We start from the raw sequence: 17,497 nt of genomic DNA, 5'->3' as shown, positions 1-17,497 counted from the left end.
TGCGCGAGAGGCATGCGCAGACAATGATACACGGCGCATTACTGTGGAACCGGTGGGCGGTTAGAAAATTTTACTACTAACAGAGATACAAAAGTGGGTGGTAGGTATAAAAAGGTTGACTACCCCTGATGTACACGGAGCAGAAGACGGAGCAGAAGACGCAGCTACAACGTTGTTTTCCGGCAAAGCTCAAACGCCGTTGCTGGTCTGTTTTAAGCCTTATATGAGGGGCCAATCATCTCTTGGCCCTACTCCTGAGTCGTCCTCTTTGCTTTAGCTGCTGTTGCCTTCTGGCAGCTCTTCTCATGCGTGCATTAGGAACAGGCTCTTCCTGTTTCTCTGCCTCACTATCAGTTTATGGAGGCTTTGGAGTCCACATCTCATTCCCCAACGGCCCTGGCCTCACCTCAGCCTCATCGTTATCCGATTCCGTTGCCAGCTCTGCAGGCTGCTGACGGACCAAAACAGAACCCACTACTGCATTCAAAGTTACAACAGCTCTGGAAAAAATGAATGACGATGTTTTCACACTTACAACTGTTGTAGCATCTCCATAGTCACCTGTTCAAAATTTGGGTGCTTGGCAACTGATTCATATTTATGACCGTTGCAACGTCCCGGCGGTCATGCGATCCCCTTCTGACAAAGCAAAGTCAACAGGGAAAGCCAAATTCATTCAACAACCGCGTTACCAATTTAAACAAGGGCAGTGATTCGCTTAACAACTGCGGCAAGAAGAGTTGCAAAACTCACTGAACGACATAAATCGTGGGCTCCATTGTGGCCGTATGTCGAGGACTACCTGTGGTCTAGATTCGTCAGACTGGGCAGAATAGAAAAAAACTATAAAGTAAATAAAGGGCTTTCTTAAGAACGAGAGATGTTTGAGTATGCAGGCTTCCATAGAGAAAAATAGCTGCGACTTCTATCTTCATTTTTAAGCAGTACAACATAGACGTGCAGGGAAGTGCTTCCAATTATTGTTCAAGGGGAACAGAAAATAGGAATGAATCAAGTTGCTTGTGTCAATACTTCTTAACTATTGCCCCAACTTTGCTGGATGTCAGGCGTAGCGGCAAATCAGATAATATAAGATAATATGTATTTCCATTGAAGACAGCATGAAAATGACAGTTTATTTACTGTATATCCTGTTTTTGGTGGAATAGAACTGCACCATTTTTTATAAAAGTTCCTCTTCCAAATGACATGTTGAATTTTCTGCACTTGATTTAATTTTGCAAGACTTTGGTTGATTCTAAAACATTTTATGTTGTCTTGAAGTTACAAACTCAAAGTGACAGTGAATATTACTACTTGACAAGAAGAATGCAAACCAGATCCTTTTCAAATGGAGCCACTGAAATATTAGGTTATTTTATAATTGCTTTATTTGCAATATTTGTGGTGGTGCAGTGTGCGTTTTCAGTTTATTTTGTTCTTGTTAATTATTTTTAACCGGTTGAGCATCGTGCCTTAGGAAGGGTAGGCATCCAAGAAATAAATGAGTTACATAAATTTGCTAGCGCTTGGGAGCGATTCCAATGCAGCAAAGAATCGAAATGAGGAGCTGCTGTGATAAAACAAAAATAAGAACAGAAGTAGCATTTGAATTAATGCTAATAAATTAGTCTATGCAAAAAGGTTATGAAAGTCTTGAGGCAACATTTATGTATTTGGTACTCTGAAAAATATTTTAGCTGGGCGAAAAACAACCTGGAAGTTCGTGAATTATACCTTCTAGCACAGCGGTCACCAGCTGGTGGTCCATGGACCACTGGTGGTCCGCAAGAAAATTTTGGTGATCCCCAGAAAAATTATTTGCATTTTTTATATTGCACTAAATCAGGGATCCTCAAACTACAGCCCCTGGGCAGGATACGTGCAATGAACGCTTGTGTTGTTGCAGAGAGTCTCCCCCTTCAGGGTCTTTTTGTGTGGGTTGGGGTCTGCTTCAGCCTCCTGATGTGGGGCTTTGGGCGAAGGCTGGAGGGAAGTGCTGCTAGAGCTAGAGGGCCTTGTTCCACTGGGACTGCATCATGGCCTGGAACTGGCGGATCCATCTCAGCCCACTGAGCCTCCAGGTGCCGGTACCTGGCCTTGCACTCCCGCAGGTCTTCCCTCTGCTTGGAAAGCCTATGCTCCTAGTCCTCAGTGAGATGCTTCTGCTGAGCCTCCTTCTCGCTCAGATCCAATTTGAACTGAGCCAGCTGTTTTGCCAACTCTTTCTCGTGGTGGCTGCTTAGCTCCAACAACTGCTTTCCGTTGGGGCCCTAAGGAGCCTGGGCTGGCAGGGGAGGAGCGGGTAGGAGGGGATGGGTGAGTAGAGGCCGGTGAGGTGCCCCTCGACGTGAGTGACATCAAATTAGACATGGCCACCCAGTCACATAACTACCTAGCCATGCCCACCCAGCCGGTCATTAAGCAGATCATATTAGTGGTCCACGGGATTTAAAATTATGAATTTAGTGGTCCCTGAGATCCGAAAGGTTGGGGACCCCTGTTCTAACATCTCCTACCACTTTATAGTTAATACTCTATCTCAAAGTAGTAGACCAGGCTGTGAATGGTGGGTTGATTGCAAGACAACTCCCCGATTCTGTCTGTTTACCAGCAAGCCAGCCAAGACTCCTTCAATTATGCTTTATCTAAGAGACGATCACTGCATCTTGGAAAATTTATTCTTCCTGGGATTAATGTAGAGCCTGGAATCTGCCAAGCAAACCACAGACATGCTCTTTAGTCGTGAGAGAGATGGAGGGAGCGAGGGAGAAATAGAAAGAGAAGGAGGGAGATTCAACAAAATAAAATGAAGCTACAATTTGATAAAAATAGCACTCTATTCCTGCAACCAAGTGTGGGAAATAAATTTGGCACTGGTGGAAAGTCGTTGGCATTAGTTTGAAACGGCACTGTAACTTCTGTAAGTTTTGTCAGCATCCCCATGGTCATGTGATCAAAATTTGGATCCAAATTTGCAGCATCCTGTGGTCATGTGATCTCCGAATAGAATAGAATAGAATAGAATAGAATTCTTTATTGGCCAAGTGTGATTGGACACACAAGGAGTTTTTGGTGTATATGCTCTCAGTGTACATAAGGAGAATAAAATACATTCATCAAGAATAAAAAGATAACAAGACTTAGTGATAGTCAAGGTTACTAATAAGCTATCAAATCGTACTAGGAAACAAGTCAAAACAATATAAATTGAAAGATACAAGGGCATGGTTATAGTAATAAGTGGGAAGCGATAGATAAAGGTAAAGGTAAAGGTTCCCCACGCATATACTTGCTAGTCGTTGCCGACTCTAGGGGGTGGTGCTCATCTCCGTTTCAAGGCCGAAGAGCCAGCGCTGTCCAAAGACGTTCTCCATGGTCATGTGGCCGGCATGACTCAACGTCAAAGGCGCACGGAATGCTGTTACCTTCCCACCTAAGGTGGTCCCTTTTTTTTCTACGTGCATTTTTTACCTGCTTTCGAAACTGCTAGGTTGGCAGAAGCTGGGACAAGTAACGGGAGCTCACCCCGTTACACGGCAGCACTAGGGATTCGAACCGCTGAGCTGCCGACCTTTCGATCGACAAACTCAATGTCCTAGAGTAAATAGTTTGACAATGTTGAGGGAATTATTTGTTTAGCAGAGTGATGGCATTCGGGGAAAAACTGTCCTTGTGTCTAGTTGTTCTGGTGTGCAGTGCTTTGTAGCGTCGTTTTGAGGGTAGGAATTGAAACAGTTTATGTCCAAGATGCGAGGGGTCTGTAAATATTTTCCCAGCCCTCTTTTTGACTCGTGCAGTATACAGGTCCTCAATGGAAGGCAGGTTGGTAGCAATTATTTTTTCTGCAGTTCTAATTATCCTCTGAAGTCCGTGTCTGTCTTGTTGGGTTGCAGAGCCAAACCAGTCAGTTATAGAGGTGCAAATGACAGACTCAATCATTCCTCTGTAGAACTGAATATGGGTCCTTATAACAAACAAAGTCAGTGGAGAAGCCAGGTAACATCCATGTTACTAACTTAACAACTGCAGTGATTGAGTGAACAACTGTAACTGAGCAATAGAAATTTTGGATTCAGTTGTGATCATAATTTCAGGGAAGGACTATCTGTATATTTCTGTACGTTCAATAATACAGACGGTTTCATCTGCATTTATATGAATGGCTTGTGTGGTACATATTTATAGGAAAAGAGCAGGCAGAGTTGAGGGAGAGGGAGTTAAGCAAGTCATCAGCCTAGAATCGTTACATTCCCACAAACGGTCCAAGTCCAACTTCTCTTGAATTGCATAGACCCTCATCTGGCTGCAGTTTAATACCGAAACTTACCTAGTTGAGTATAGTTTCTTGTTTATAAGTTTGAGTAATAAATATTCTGAACCGCGACTTAACGTACATGTTGTGGTCCGTCAGCAGCCTATGGTGCTGGCAATGGAGTTGGACAGCAATGAGGTTGAGGTGAAGCCAGGGCCATCGGGAAGTGACCAGGTCCATCCAGAGGCTCCAGAGCCTGATAGTAGTGAGGCAGAGGAACAGGAGGAGCCTGTTCCTAATGCACGCATGAGAAGAGCTGCCAAAAGGCAAGAACAGCTCAAGCAGAGAGGACAACTCAGGAGTAGGGCCAAGAGATGATTGGCCACTCCGATAAGGCTTAATAACAGACCAGCACTGGTGTTTCAACTTGCCGAAAAACAATGTTGTAGCTGCGTCCCCTGCTTCGTGTTTTGGTGAATTCTGGACATTTATCAGGAAGGGCCTTTGGCAGTTTGCCTAATTGGACTCAGGTTTGTGATAACTGAAGAATTTGTGTTTGGGAGGCCTTTGTTTTCCTTTGAGTTGAACGACGCTGGGAATGAAGTAATTCCCAGCTGTTCGAATAAAGTTTATTTTATCACGGACTGAGTTTGTTGCTCTCATTGGCCCCAATGGAGAGGGTGCTCAATCTAGGCGTTCTCCTGGATGGACGGTTCTCCTTTGAAGATCACTTGGCGACCGTCTCCAGGAGAGTTTTTTACCAGGTACGCCTGGTTCACCAGTTGCGCCCCTTTCTAGACCGGGATTCCCTATGCATGGTCACTCATGCCCTCGTCACTTCTCGCCTGGACTATTGCAATGCTCTCTACATGGGGCTCCCCTTGAGGAGCACCCAGAGGCTCCAGTTGGTCCAGAATGCAGCTGCGTGGGTGATAGAGGGAGCCACTCTTGGCTCTCATATAACACCTATCCTGCGCAGGCTGCACTGGCTGCCTGTGGACTTCCGGGTGCACTTCAAGGTTTAAAGCGCTTTAAAGCGCTCCATGGCTTAGGACCGGGATATCTTCGGGACCGCCTTCTGTTACCACATGCCTCCCACCGCCCGGTGCACTCCCATAGAGAGGGTCTCCTCAGGGTGCCGTCAGCCAAACAGTGTCGGCTGGCGACCCCCAGGGAGAGAGCCTTCTCTGTGGGGGCACCTACCCTCTGGAATGAGCTTCCCCCAGGACTTTGACAACTTCCTGACCTCCGGACCTTTCACCGCGAGCTGAAGACGTATTTATTCTTTCGAGCAGGACTGGCATAAAAAGGGGTTTTTTAAATTGGATTTTAAATGGGGTTTTATTTTATAATATGTATTTTATAATTTAATTTATTGGCCATATCGAATAAGTTTTTTAATAGTGATTTTATCGTATTGTATTGTACTGTATTTTATCTGGCTGTTAACCGCCCTGAGTCCTTCGGGAGAAGGGCGGTATAAAAATTAAAATATTGTTATTACTATTATTATTATTATATTATTATTATTATTATTACCTACTTGGGTCTGGGTCACAACAGTACAATCCTGATCCTTTGTGCCTGATAATACTACAAATAAGAACTGTAAATACTATGAATTAAGAACTATAATACTACGAATAAGAACTGATAATACTATGAATAAGAACTGTGAATAAGTAACTGTGAGAGGGATCTTGGAGTCTTAGTGGACAACCAGCTAAATATGAGCCAGTAGTGTGCAGCGGCAGCCAAAATTGCCAATGCAATCCTAAATTGAATTAATAGGGGGACACTATCAAGATCAAATGAGGTACTAATACCACTCTATAAAGCCTTAGTAAAACCCCACCTAGAGTACTGCATCCAGTTTTGGTCACTACACTTTAAAAAAGATGTTGAAACTCTAGAAATAGTGCAGAAAAGAGCAACCAGGATGATTAGGGGACTGTAGGATAAAACATACAATGAACGGTTGCAGAAATTGGGCATGGCTAGTCCAAGAGAAGGACCAGGGGAGACATGATTAGCAGTCTTCCAATATTTGAGGGGCTGTCACAGAGAGGAGGAAGGGGGTAAAGGTATTTTCTAAAGCACCTGTAGGCCAGACAAGGAATAATGGATGGAAACTGAACAAGGAGAGATTTAACCTGGAAATAAGGAGAAATTTTCTGACAGTGTGAACAATCAACAATTATGGAACAACTTGCCTTCGGAAGTTGTGGGAGCTTCATCACTGGAGGCTTTCAAGAAGAGATTGGACTGCCATTTGTCAGAAATGGTGTAGGGTCTCCTGCTTGGGCAGGGGGGTTGGACTATATGACCTCCAAGGTCCCTTCCAGCTCTGTTCACCTGTTAAAACCTCTAATCCAATTCATAGCTAGTTTCAACCCCGCTTTGGCTTCTTGCTTGTGCACCACTGTGAATTGTGCCGTGCGAAGTAGTGACCCTCACATTTTAAGATACTCACCGGCTCTTCCAATTTCATTACAGGTGATATTACCTTGGAGACCAAAACAGGGAGCATCACCGTCGGTAAGTACTTGTTCTCCTTTTCTTGTTCACGCCCTTGTTGTTTTTTTTAATCAAGACAACAACAACCCTGCTAAATCGGTTCTACGGATTGAAAATTTGGGCAGCTGTGACAGGACGTCCTTTAGTGAATTTGGATTCAACGGTTCGTCTGTGGTGATTTTTGCCAAGTTTTACTGCAAGCTCAACACAGATTGGATGTAATTCACCAAGGCTTTACAGCAGGGTGGCAGTTAAACCCATTGGCAGGAAATAGGTATGTTCATACCTCATGCTAAGCCACCCTGCTGTTTATTTGATTTTTGGGCTCGCATCTTCTGTGAATCCTTTCGTTGTAAGTTTATAAACCATGAATTATGATGTGGCTCAGCGGTTGATAATCCGCTGGGCTGCAAATGAACGGATTGCTAAGCTTATTACTTCAGCATCTTCACGGTTCAGATATTTGCAGGGAAATAGTCTAGACCAGTGTTTCTCATATTTGGCAAATTTAAGATGTGTGGATTTCAACTCTGGGGAATTCTGGGAGCCGAAGTCCATACATCTTAAAGTAACTTAAACTTAAAGTAACTGTCCTACTGTCTCCATCTATTTGCATTCATTTCTTTCGTTCATATCCATGTTTATATTTATATCTGCTATCTTGTACATGTTTGACAAACTAATAAATACAAGTACAAATACAAAAAAACTTTGAGAAACACTGATCTAATTGGAGAAAAAAAATCTGTTGTTGAATGGCCATATCAAGTTAAGGTCAAAATGACAACCTATAAAAGCTGCTGTTGTTGTTTTAACCCAGTGGTAGTCAACCTGGTCCCTACCGCCCACTAGTGGGCGTTCCAGCTTTCATGGTGGGCAGTAGGGGTTTTGTCCGATACCGAAGCACTTTCCTTTTTTTTTTAATTTAATTGACTTTTTAAAAAATTTTCATAGCATTATTTAAAAACATTTTCATTAGGTTTTCATCAAATTCCCCGTGACAATTTAAATTTCTGAAAATATACTATTTGTATCGCCCGCGCATAAGTTTAGTTCACGTTATGTAAGTGAAACTAAATGGCGCTATAGTGCGACCGCAAACAAAAGAGCCTCATTCCAGAATAGCTCACGCATCTCCCCCCACACCACCCAGCTGTAACAGACAAGCAGAGCTGGTAGCCGGCGCCCTCCCCCAAACCCAATCCATAATGCGTGAGAGGCATGCGCAGATGATGATACACAGCGCATTACTGTGGAACCGGTGGGCAGTTAGAAAATTTTACTACTAACAGAGATACAAAAGTGGGCAGTAGGTATAAAAAAGTTGACTACCCCTGTTTTAACCATTCAGTTGTGTTATTAATAGTGTGTGTGTGTCTGTTAACTTATCTACATAACATACATAACATAACATCAGAGTTGGAAGGGACCTTGGAGGCCTTCTAGTCCAACCCCCTGCCCAGGCAGGAAACCCTACACCATCTCAGTCAGATGGTTATCCAACATTTTCTTAAAAATTTCCAGTGTTGGAGCATTCACAACTTCTGAAGGCAAGTCGTTCCACTTATTAATTGTTCTAACTGTCAGGAAATTTCTCCTTAGTTCTAAGTTGCTTCTTTCTTTGATCAGTTTCCACCCATTGCTTCTTGTTCTACCCTCAGGTGCTTTGGAGAACAGCCCGACTCCCTCTTCTTTGTGGCAGCCCCTGAGACTAAACTGAATCTAATCTAAACTGAAAGGTCTCAGGCATTTTGGCTTCCCTGTGTATATTTATTTTTAATGCAATGGGTTCCCAGATTAAAATTAAAACAGAATTCAGTGTGGTCTTATCGAATGATCTAAGCTTGTTAATCAATTGTTCATTCTTGTACTTTGGCATTTAACGTAAGTAAGCAATTATTTCTCAGTGGTGTGTTGGCAAGCGAAAGAGGTTTATTTTGATAGGGCACTCAGTCAGGGGGTTTCAAACTTTTTCAGAATGCAGAGTGTCTTTCCTAGATCCCCGTGGATTTCAGTCACTTAATCCTGAGGGAAAAAAGAAGTATCTTGTTTAACAGAATAACAGAGCTGGAAGGGACCTTGGAGGTCCTCTAGTCCAACCCCCTGCTCAAGCAAGAGGCCCTATACCATTCTAGACAAATGGCTGTTCAATCTCTTCTTTAAAACCTCCTTTTTAGACAGTATTTACCTGTCTAAAAAGATGCCTTTCAAACCTCAGGAATTTTATTCTAGGTTGTAGCAACCCAGCACAGGTGCAATATATATTTATTTATGTATATATGTATATATATATGTATATATGTATATGTATATATGTATATATGTGTGTTTTCTGAGGTTTTCGCGGGTGTTTGTATGTAGGTCTTTGGTTATTCGGGTTTTCTCCCGCGTAAAATTAGAAGTGTCTTGGCGACGTTTCGACGAAATCTCATTCATCATCTTCAGGATTCAGCTTCGTGCTTCTTCGTGCTTCTTCGTGTTTCTGGGAGCAACATTGCTCCCAGAAGCACGAAGCTGAAGCCTGAAGATGATGAATGACACTTCGTCGAAACATTGCCAAGACACTTCCAATTTTACGCGGGAGAAAACCCGAATAACCAAAGACCTACATATGTGTGTGTGTGTGTGTGTGTGTGTGTTTTCTAAGGTTTTCACGGGTGTTTGTATGTAGGTCTTTGGTTATTTGGGTTTTCTCCTGCGTAAAATTGGAGGTGTCTTTGCGACGTTTCGACGAAGTCTCATTTGTCATCTTCAGGCTTCAGCAAAGTTTTGCTCCCAGAAGCACGAAGCTGAAGCCTGAAGATGACGAATGAGACTTCGTCGAAACGTCACCAAGACACCTCCAATTTTACGCGGGAGAAAACCCGAATAACCAAAGACCTACATACAAACACCCACGAAAACCTCAGAAAACAAATATGTATGTATGTATGTATGTATGTATGTATGTATGTATGATCGCTTGAATATCACATCGAAGGAAAATAGATTCTTGTTTCGTTTTTAATAAGTCAAAACATTAGCTTGGATTCGAATGGAGGAGAAAATATTGTTAAAACATACACCCGAGACATCACACATGTCGATAATTCAGTCCAGACTGTTTCACCACACACAGGCAATTATTTCCACTTATCCAAAAATGAATTTATGGTGCTAAGTTTGTCTTGATGCATTGATCTCACATATTAGTTGCATCTGGTTTTGTCTGAGATATCTACCGAACAATTTCAGGATCTAGAATTCCCTGTTGTTCTTTCTTTGGGGGAATTACCCTCAAATTGCTCTAATAATGTACATTAATTTCCATTAGTTGCCGATTGGTTTGGAAGCAAAAGTGCATTTCTAAAGATCCTTCCTTTTCTGTCAAGCCTTTCTTTTGTGGAGACGCTGTTCCTGAACATCCAGAAAAATTGACTGTTTAATCCCAATATGACCATTTCTTACCTCACTCTGATTCTCCTGTCCTTAAGAAGGTAACTGATAGTCATCTTCTTTTAATGACCCCATAATCCCTTGCGGAGTGAAGTCTGGGTAACTGAATGGAGCTGAGGGTTTACTGGCCGGATGCCCTTCCTGTCGCCAATGCGGAGTCATATTCAGCAGATATATTCTCATCGTGCCCAGAGAGAGAAATATCTGCCTCTACCTAGGATCGAATTCACAGTCTCCTTGATTGTGAGTCAAGAGCGCCACCTCTAGGCCACCACACCATTCAAGAAGGTAACGGATACTGCTTTAATTAATTAGTTTCCTGAGATCTTGATGAATGTTAGCACCTAAATATTACCAATTCCAAGAATTATACCACATCTCTGACACTATCGAACGCGTCCAGAAATATTTTACTAGAAGAGTTCTTCGCTCCTCCCAAAACAACAAAATGCCTTATACCAACAGGCTTGAAATCCTGGGATTAGAAAATTTAGACTCCGACATGACCTGTGTTTAACACACAGAATCATCTATTGTAATATCCTTCCTGTAAAAGACTTCTTCAGCTTCAATCGCAATATTACAAGAGCAAAAAATAGATTCAAACTTAATGTCAACCGCTTCAGACTTGATTGCAGAAAATATGACTTTTGTAACAGAGTTGTTAACGCTTGGAACTCACTACCTGACTCTATAGTCTCTACTCAAAACCCCAAAATCTTCAACCAAAAACTGTCTACTATTGACCTCACCCCATTCCTAAGAGGACTATAAGGGGCGTGCATAAGAGCACAACAGTGCCTACCGTTCCTGTCCTATTGTTCCCTTCATTATAGTATTCTATGCATACTTTTACTTATACTTTTACTTATATATACTTTGTCTCTCATGATGGGTTATTGTTTATGTTGATGATTGTATATACTGTTGTGACAAAATAAAATAATAATAATAAAAAAAAAGGCTGCTTGGATGCCAAGTCTGGGAAACGTTAAATTTAGGCATAGATGTCGCAGAGTTGTTTCTCCTTTATATTTGTCTCGCAGTTTTTTTCCTCTCGCCTGTGGGGCCCGTTAATCTTCATCTGTTAAAGAGATTTTGAAGTTAGGAAGAAAGCTTGATAGGAGAAAAACGTCACATTCTTTCCGAGGGAGCATTCGTTGAATTTTTCATTACTGAGGTTTCCTTCTGTCTTGGTTTCTCTTTTCTTCTTGCACTTACTGAGTTCCACATGTCCCATTGCTCAAGTTGCTATTAATATGATATAATATATGCTATGCTATAATACTACACTACACTATAAAACAATATGTATTATAATTTGCTTTTATTTTGTATCCTATGACTGTCGCTGAGTGTCGTATCTTATGACTTATGATTGTATCTTATAATTTGTGATCTATGACTATTACTGTTGTTTGTATATCCACTGAAAGTTTCTGCATTGGAGACGAATTCCTTGTGTGTCCAATCACACTTGGCCAATAAAGAATTCTATTCTGTTCCCTTTCTGTTCTGCTCTGGACTAGAAGTCCTCCGAGATCCCTTCCAGCCTTAGAATTCAATTCTACTCTACTCTACTCTGTGCGCTACACTATGTCACTCTATGCTACCCTACACTACACCACGCTATGCTACTCTACGCTACTTGACTCTGTTCTATTCTGTATTTATTCCATTTTCTATTCTACTCTACACTACGCTATGCCATGCCATGCTACACTACTTGACTCTGTTCTGTTCTGTTCTATTCCCTATTCATTCCATTTTCTATTCTACTCTACACTATGCTACTCTACACTACTTGACTCTATTCTATTCTGTTCTGTTCTATTTTATTCTCTATTCATTCCATTTTCTATTCTACTGTACTCTATGCTACTCTACTCTACACCACTTGACTCTATTCTATTCTGTTCTGTTCTATTCTCTATTCATTCCATTTTCTATTCTACTGTACTCTATGCTACTCTACTCTACACCACTTGACTCTATTCTGTTCAGTTCTGTTCTATTTTATTCTCTATTCATTCCATTTTCTATTGTATTTTACTCTATGCTACACTACGCTACTCTACACCACTTGACTCTGTTTTATTCTGTTCCGTTCTATTTTATTCTCTATTCATTTCACTTTCTATTCTGTTCTGTTCTACTCTACTCCTAAGTAGATACCAATGCTATGATCACAATGTGATCACATACTTGGAAGACACAAAGGGCATTTATATAAATCATTTCTGAAATTTAGTTGCTCCATTGTATGATTCTGGACGTACTTGTAAACTGTTGTTGCATCATGCAACAAATACATGTTAGCACAATGAAAAACCAATTAGCTCAAGAATGCACGCCTATAATAAGTATGTATTTTATAGATGCGCAATCCAGATGATTCACATCAATCCCGTAGAACAGAGGTGTCCAACCATGGCAACTTTAAGATCTGTGTGGACTTCAGTTCTCAGAATTCCTCAGGCAGCCATGTTGAAGTCTACAAGTCTTAAGATTGCCAAGGTTGGATAACCCTGCAGTAGAGTAGCGGTGATGTCTTTAGTTGGGGCAGTCAAATACGATTTAAGATCTCTTACAATGGAGCTATCAAGAGCCACCGGAGTAATTCACGTGGAGGAATCACACAGTCTCCTTGGCAGCAATCTGACACCGGTTACAATGATCTTTTTCCAGGACATCTACAGGCTTGAGGATTCCTTGGTGGTCTCCCATCCTAGCACTAACCAGCGCCAGCCCTACTTAACTTCTGAGTCTAAGCGAAGTTGGTCAGTTCTCGCAACTGGGTGAAACCTTGGTAGATCTCCCAACGAACAGCACCCGTCAATTTTGCAGGCGGTTTCCTAAATTGAACCGTTGCTTCATAACCAATCTGGAGGCCTTCAGGGGAGCTCCCAGATGACCCATAAGTCTGAGATTATATATATAGGAAGGAGAAAAGAAAAAAAAGAACAATAGGACAGAAACGGTAGGCACGTTTGTGCGCTTATGCACGCCCCTTATGGTCCTCTTAGGAATGGGGTGAGGTCAATAGTAGAAAGTTTTTGGTTAAAGCTTTTAAGGTTATGGGAAGAGACCACAGAGTCAGGTAAAGTATTCCAAGCACTGATGATTCTGTTACAGAAGTCATATTTTCTGCAATCTAGATTAAAGCGGTTGACATTAAGTTTAAATCTATTGGTTGCTCTAGTATTATTGCAATTAAAGCTGAAGTAGTCTTTAACAGGAAGGACATTACAATAGATGATTCTATGAGTTAAACGTATTATATTATAATAAATAATAAACTACTTATATTAAATTAGCCCCACTTTCCTCTCCTCCTCCTCCTTTCCTTATTTGTTAGACGCCAACCCCAATTTCTTACAGCATGTCAACATCAGACGCGCTCTTTTTGGGAAGCGAATTGTGGATTGTTGGGAATTGTGCGTTCTTCCCCCTCCCTGGGATTCCATGTGTTTCAGTCTGCTGACTTCACCGCTGCGGTTTTAAATTCTGTACGTGCAACTGTTTCCAAGACTGATTAAAGTCAGATGGCTCGCTATTCAGCGAAATAGTTGGCAGGGCCAAAATGATGTCATCCAGAGCCTTGCCAGATCTGGCTTTCTTCCCCTTCCTTTCAGCCATTGCCCAACTTTTGTGAACCCCCAAAATGTTTTCACCTCATCAGTACAAAAGGCAGATCACTCAGCCCAGCAGAAACAAAATCGAAGCCTTAAGCATACAGAGAATTTTAGAAGGTGGGGGTGGGAATACATCTACACACGTGCATAGAGATATATATGTATGTGCGAATGCACATCCTGGTTTGTATTAATAATAATAATAATAATAATAATAATAATAATAATAATAATAATAATAATAATAATAATAATAATAATAATAATAATAATATTTTAATTTGTATACCGCCCTTCTCCCGAAGGACTCAGGGCGGTGAACAGGCAGATAAAATACAAGCATACACAATAATTAAAACAACCCTTAAAAAACTGATTTAAATATGCCCAAAAATTAAAATAATATACACCCCCCATAAAATTACAAAAATTTAAAAACCCATCACATTCAATTAAAATTAAAGATAAAAATCAAGCTAGTCCAGCCATCCGAAATAAATAAGTTTTAAATTCGCGGCGAAAGGTCCTAAGGTCAGGTAGTAGTCGAAGCTCAAGGAGAAGTTCGTTCCACAGGGTCAGAGCCCCCACAGAGAAGGCCCTCCCCCTGGGGGCCGCCAGTCGACACTGTTTGGCTGACTGAAGTATTAGGATTCTTACACATACAGTCTCTCTTGAGCGACAGATAGAAATCTGCAATCCTGTTCGATCTCGGATGCATTGATCCTGGACACCCTTTGGAAGTCCTTGCTCAAAGTTGGTAGATGCTGAATGTCCTTGGCCCCAAGGACCATCGATTGGCCTCAATGCTTCTTCTGAAAAATATGTTCAAAAAAAAGTCTTCTAAAACACAGACACATGCAGCCCACAGTGGTGCAAAAGCAACATGACAAAGTCGGACTTTCCAGATGAGAGAATCCCCAAAACTAGCTCAAAAGTGTGTGTGTGTGTGTGTGTGTGTGTGTGTGTGTGTGTGTGTGTGAGAGAGAGAGAGAGAGAGAGAGAGAGAGAGAGAGAGGAATAGAATAGAATAGAATAGAATCTGGAAGGGACCTTGGAGGTCTTCTAGTCCAACCCCCTGCTCTAGCAGGAGACCCTATATCCGTGATGGCGAACCTATGGCACGCGTGCCACAGGTGGCACACGTAGCCATATCAGTGGGCACGCGAACTCAGCTCCGCCAGCTGATTTTCGGGCCTTCAGGGCCCACCAGAAGTAAGGAAACAGGCTGTTTCCTGCCTCCAGAGGGCCTGGGGGTAGGAGGCCAGTTTTTCTCTCTCACCTAGCTCCAGAGCCTCTCTAGGAGTCTCTGGAGGCTGGGGACAGCAAAAAAAACATCACTTCCTGTCTAAATGGAAGTTGGCAAATGGGCCGTTTCTGGCCTCCGGAGTTCCTCCCGGGGATGGGGAAGGCCATTTTTGCCCTCCCCAGACTCACAGAGAGGCTCTGGAGCCAGGTGAGATAGAAAAATGGGCCTACAGGGCCATCGCGTGCCAGGAGCGAGGGGGGAGTCGCGTGCGCATGTGCGGGGCACGTAGAATTATGGGTGAGGGCCTGTGCGCGCACGACCCCCTACCCCCGCCTCCTGGCACGCGATGGCAAAAAGGTTAGCCATCGCTGCCCTATATCATTTCAGACAAGTGGCTGTCCAGTCTCTTCTTAAAAACCTCCATTGATGGAGCATCCACAACTTCTGGAGGCAAGCTGTTCCACTGGTCAATTGTCCTCACTGTTAGGAAGTTTCTCCTCAATTCCAGGTTGCTTCTATCCTTGATTAGTTTCCATCCAAGGTTTCTTGTTCTGCCCTCTGATGCTTTGGGAAATAAGTTGAGCCCCCTCTTCTTTGTGGCAACCTCTCAAATACTAAAAGACTGCTATCATGTCACCCCTAATCCTTCTTTTCTCTAGACTCGCCAAACCTAAATCCTGCAACTGTTCTTTGTATGTGTTCATATCCAGGCCTTTAATCGTCTTAGCTGCTCTTCTCTACAACTAAGAGAAAGAGGAGAAAACACTCTGGATTTTTCCCTTAATATTTCCCAGTAAAGATTTCCAGCATGCCTCCATCATGTGAGAAAGTCCACTATGGCTCCATCCAGAAATTCTGTTCTTCCTAAAGCAGTGGTCACCAACTGGTGGTCCAAGGACCGCTGGGGGTCCATGAGAAAATTTTGGTGGTCCCCAGAAATTTTTTTTGTATTTTTTTTGTATTTTTTTATATTGCACTAAATCAGGGGTCCTCAAACTACGGCCCCTGGGACGGATACGTGCAATTAACGTTTGTGTTGCTTCAGAGAGTCTCCCCCTTCGGGGTCTTTTTGTGTGGGTCTCCTGGTGTGGGGCTTTGGGCGAAGGCTGGAGGGAAGTGCTGCTGGCAGTGAAGAGCCGGAGGGCCCTGTTCCAGTGGGACTGCACCATGGTCTGGAACTGGCTGACCATCTCAGCCGGCTGAGCCTCCAGGCACCGAGTACCTGGCCTTGCACTCCTGCAGGTGTCCCCTCTGTTTGGAAAGCCTATGCTCCTAGTCCTCAGTGAAGTGCTTCTGCTGAGCCTCCTTCTCAGTGAGATCCAATTTGAAGAAAGGTGTGCATGACCCTATGCACGGTCTTATTCAGGGGTGCAGCGGACCTTATGGGCGTTACGGAGACCTGGTTGGGCCCAGAAGGGGCGTGCCCTTGTTCAGATGTGCCCACCGGGTTTCCGAGCATTTCATCAGCCGAGGCCAGGGTAGGGGTGGGTGTTGGGGTAACCCGTCGGGGAGTCCAGTTCCTGCACATGCTCGTGGCGGGGGTTGGTGGGTCCGAGGTCATGGGGAGTCGGTGTTCCATTGGTGGAGGTGGTGCTATTTCCACGGTAAGGGGAGGCAGATATGGCGGAAGTGGGGGCTCATATCGTGTTAGGGGTGCGCGCTCGATGCTTACAGGCGATCGCGCCCGAGCCCTCAAACTTCTCCCGTTCCCGGATGGTCAGGATCCTCAGGGCCCTGGCCTTGGCTGATGTTATGCAATGCACGGTCCGTGGCCAATAAGGCCCCCTAATTCACGATCTTATTCAGGGGTGCAGCGGACCTTATGGGCGTTACGGAGACCTGGTTGGGCCCAGAAGGCGTGCCCTTGTTCAGATGTGCCCACCGGGTTTCCGAGCATTTCATCAGCCGAGGGCCAGGGTAGGGGTGGTGGGGTGGCGGTTGTGATTAGAGAGTCTAGAGCCGAGGGAGACCACTGTACCTCAGATTGCGGGTGCGAATCCCTCTTTGTGAGATGGGGTCATAGATGTCAGATGGGCTTGCTGGTGCGTACCTGGCTCCTTGCTACGTGACAGCTGCCCTGCCCGAGCTCCTGGAGGTGCTTGCTGGGGTGGCAGTTGAGACCCCAGACTTTTAGTCGTGGGGACTTTAACTTGCCATCGTCCGGCTCGTCATCGACGGTAGCTCGGGAGTTCATGGCTTCCATGACGGCCTTGGACCTGACCCAAGTAGTTGATGGCCCTACTCACGTTGGGGTGGCACTCTGGACTTGATTTTTGTCTCTGGTCAGTGGTTGAGAGATCTGGACTTAAAGGAAATAGTCATTGAACCTTTGTCATGGTCAGATCACTCTCTTCTTCGCCTGGACTTTCTGACCGCCATTCACCACCGCAGGAGACGGAGCCGACACGT

At 43.5% G+C, this 17,497-nt stretch overlaps 1 protein-coding gene across 3 annotated transcripts in view; it reads left to right on the top strand.

Moving 5' to 3' along the window:
* Positions 1 to 17,497, top strand: part of FAM185A (family with sequence similarity 185 member A) — an 84,130-nt gene that overhangs the window by 26,911 nt on the left and 39,722 nt on the right. For all 3 annotated transcript variants that reach the window (XM_058189543.1, XM_058189541.1, XM_058189542.1), the window contains exon 5: positions 6,752 to 6,793. In XM_058189543.1, the coding sequence (XP_058045526.1) occupies positions 6,752 to 6,793 (42 nt within the window). The remainder of the gene's footprint in view (positions 1 to 6,751; positions 6,794 to 17,497) is intronic.

Source organism: Ahaetulla prasina, chromosome 7 (assembly GCF_028640845.1).
Source record: "Ahaetulla prasina isolate Xishuangbanna chromosome 7, ASM2864084v1, whole genome shotgun sequence".
Classification (NCBI taxonomy): Eukaryota; Metazoa; Chordata; class Lepidosauria; order Squamata; family Colubridae; genus Ahaetulla; species Ahaetulla prasina.
Note: the sequence above shows the minus strand (reverse complement) of the source record. Positions and strands in the feature narration are given on the sequence as shown.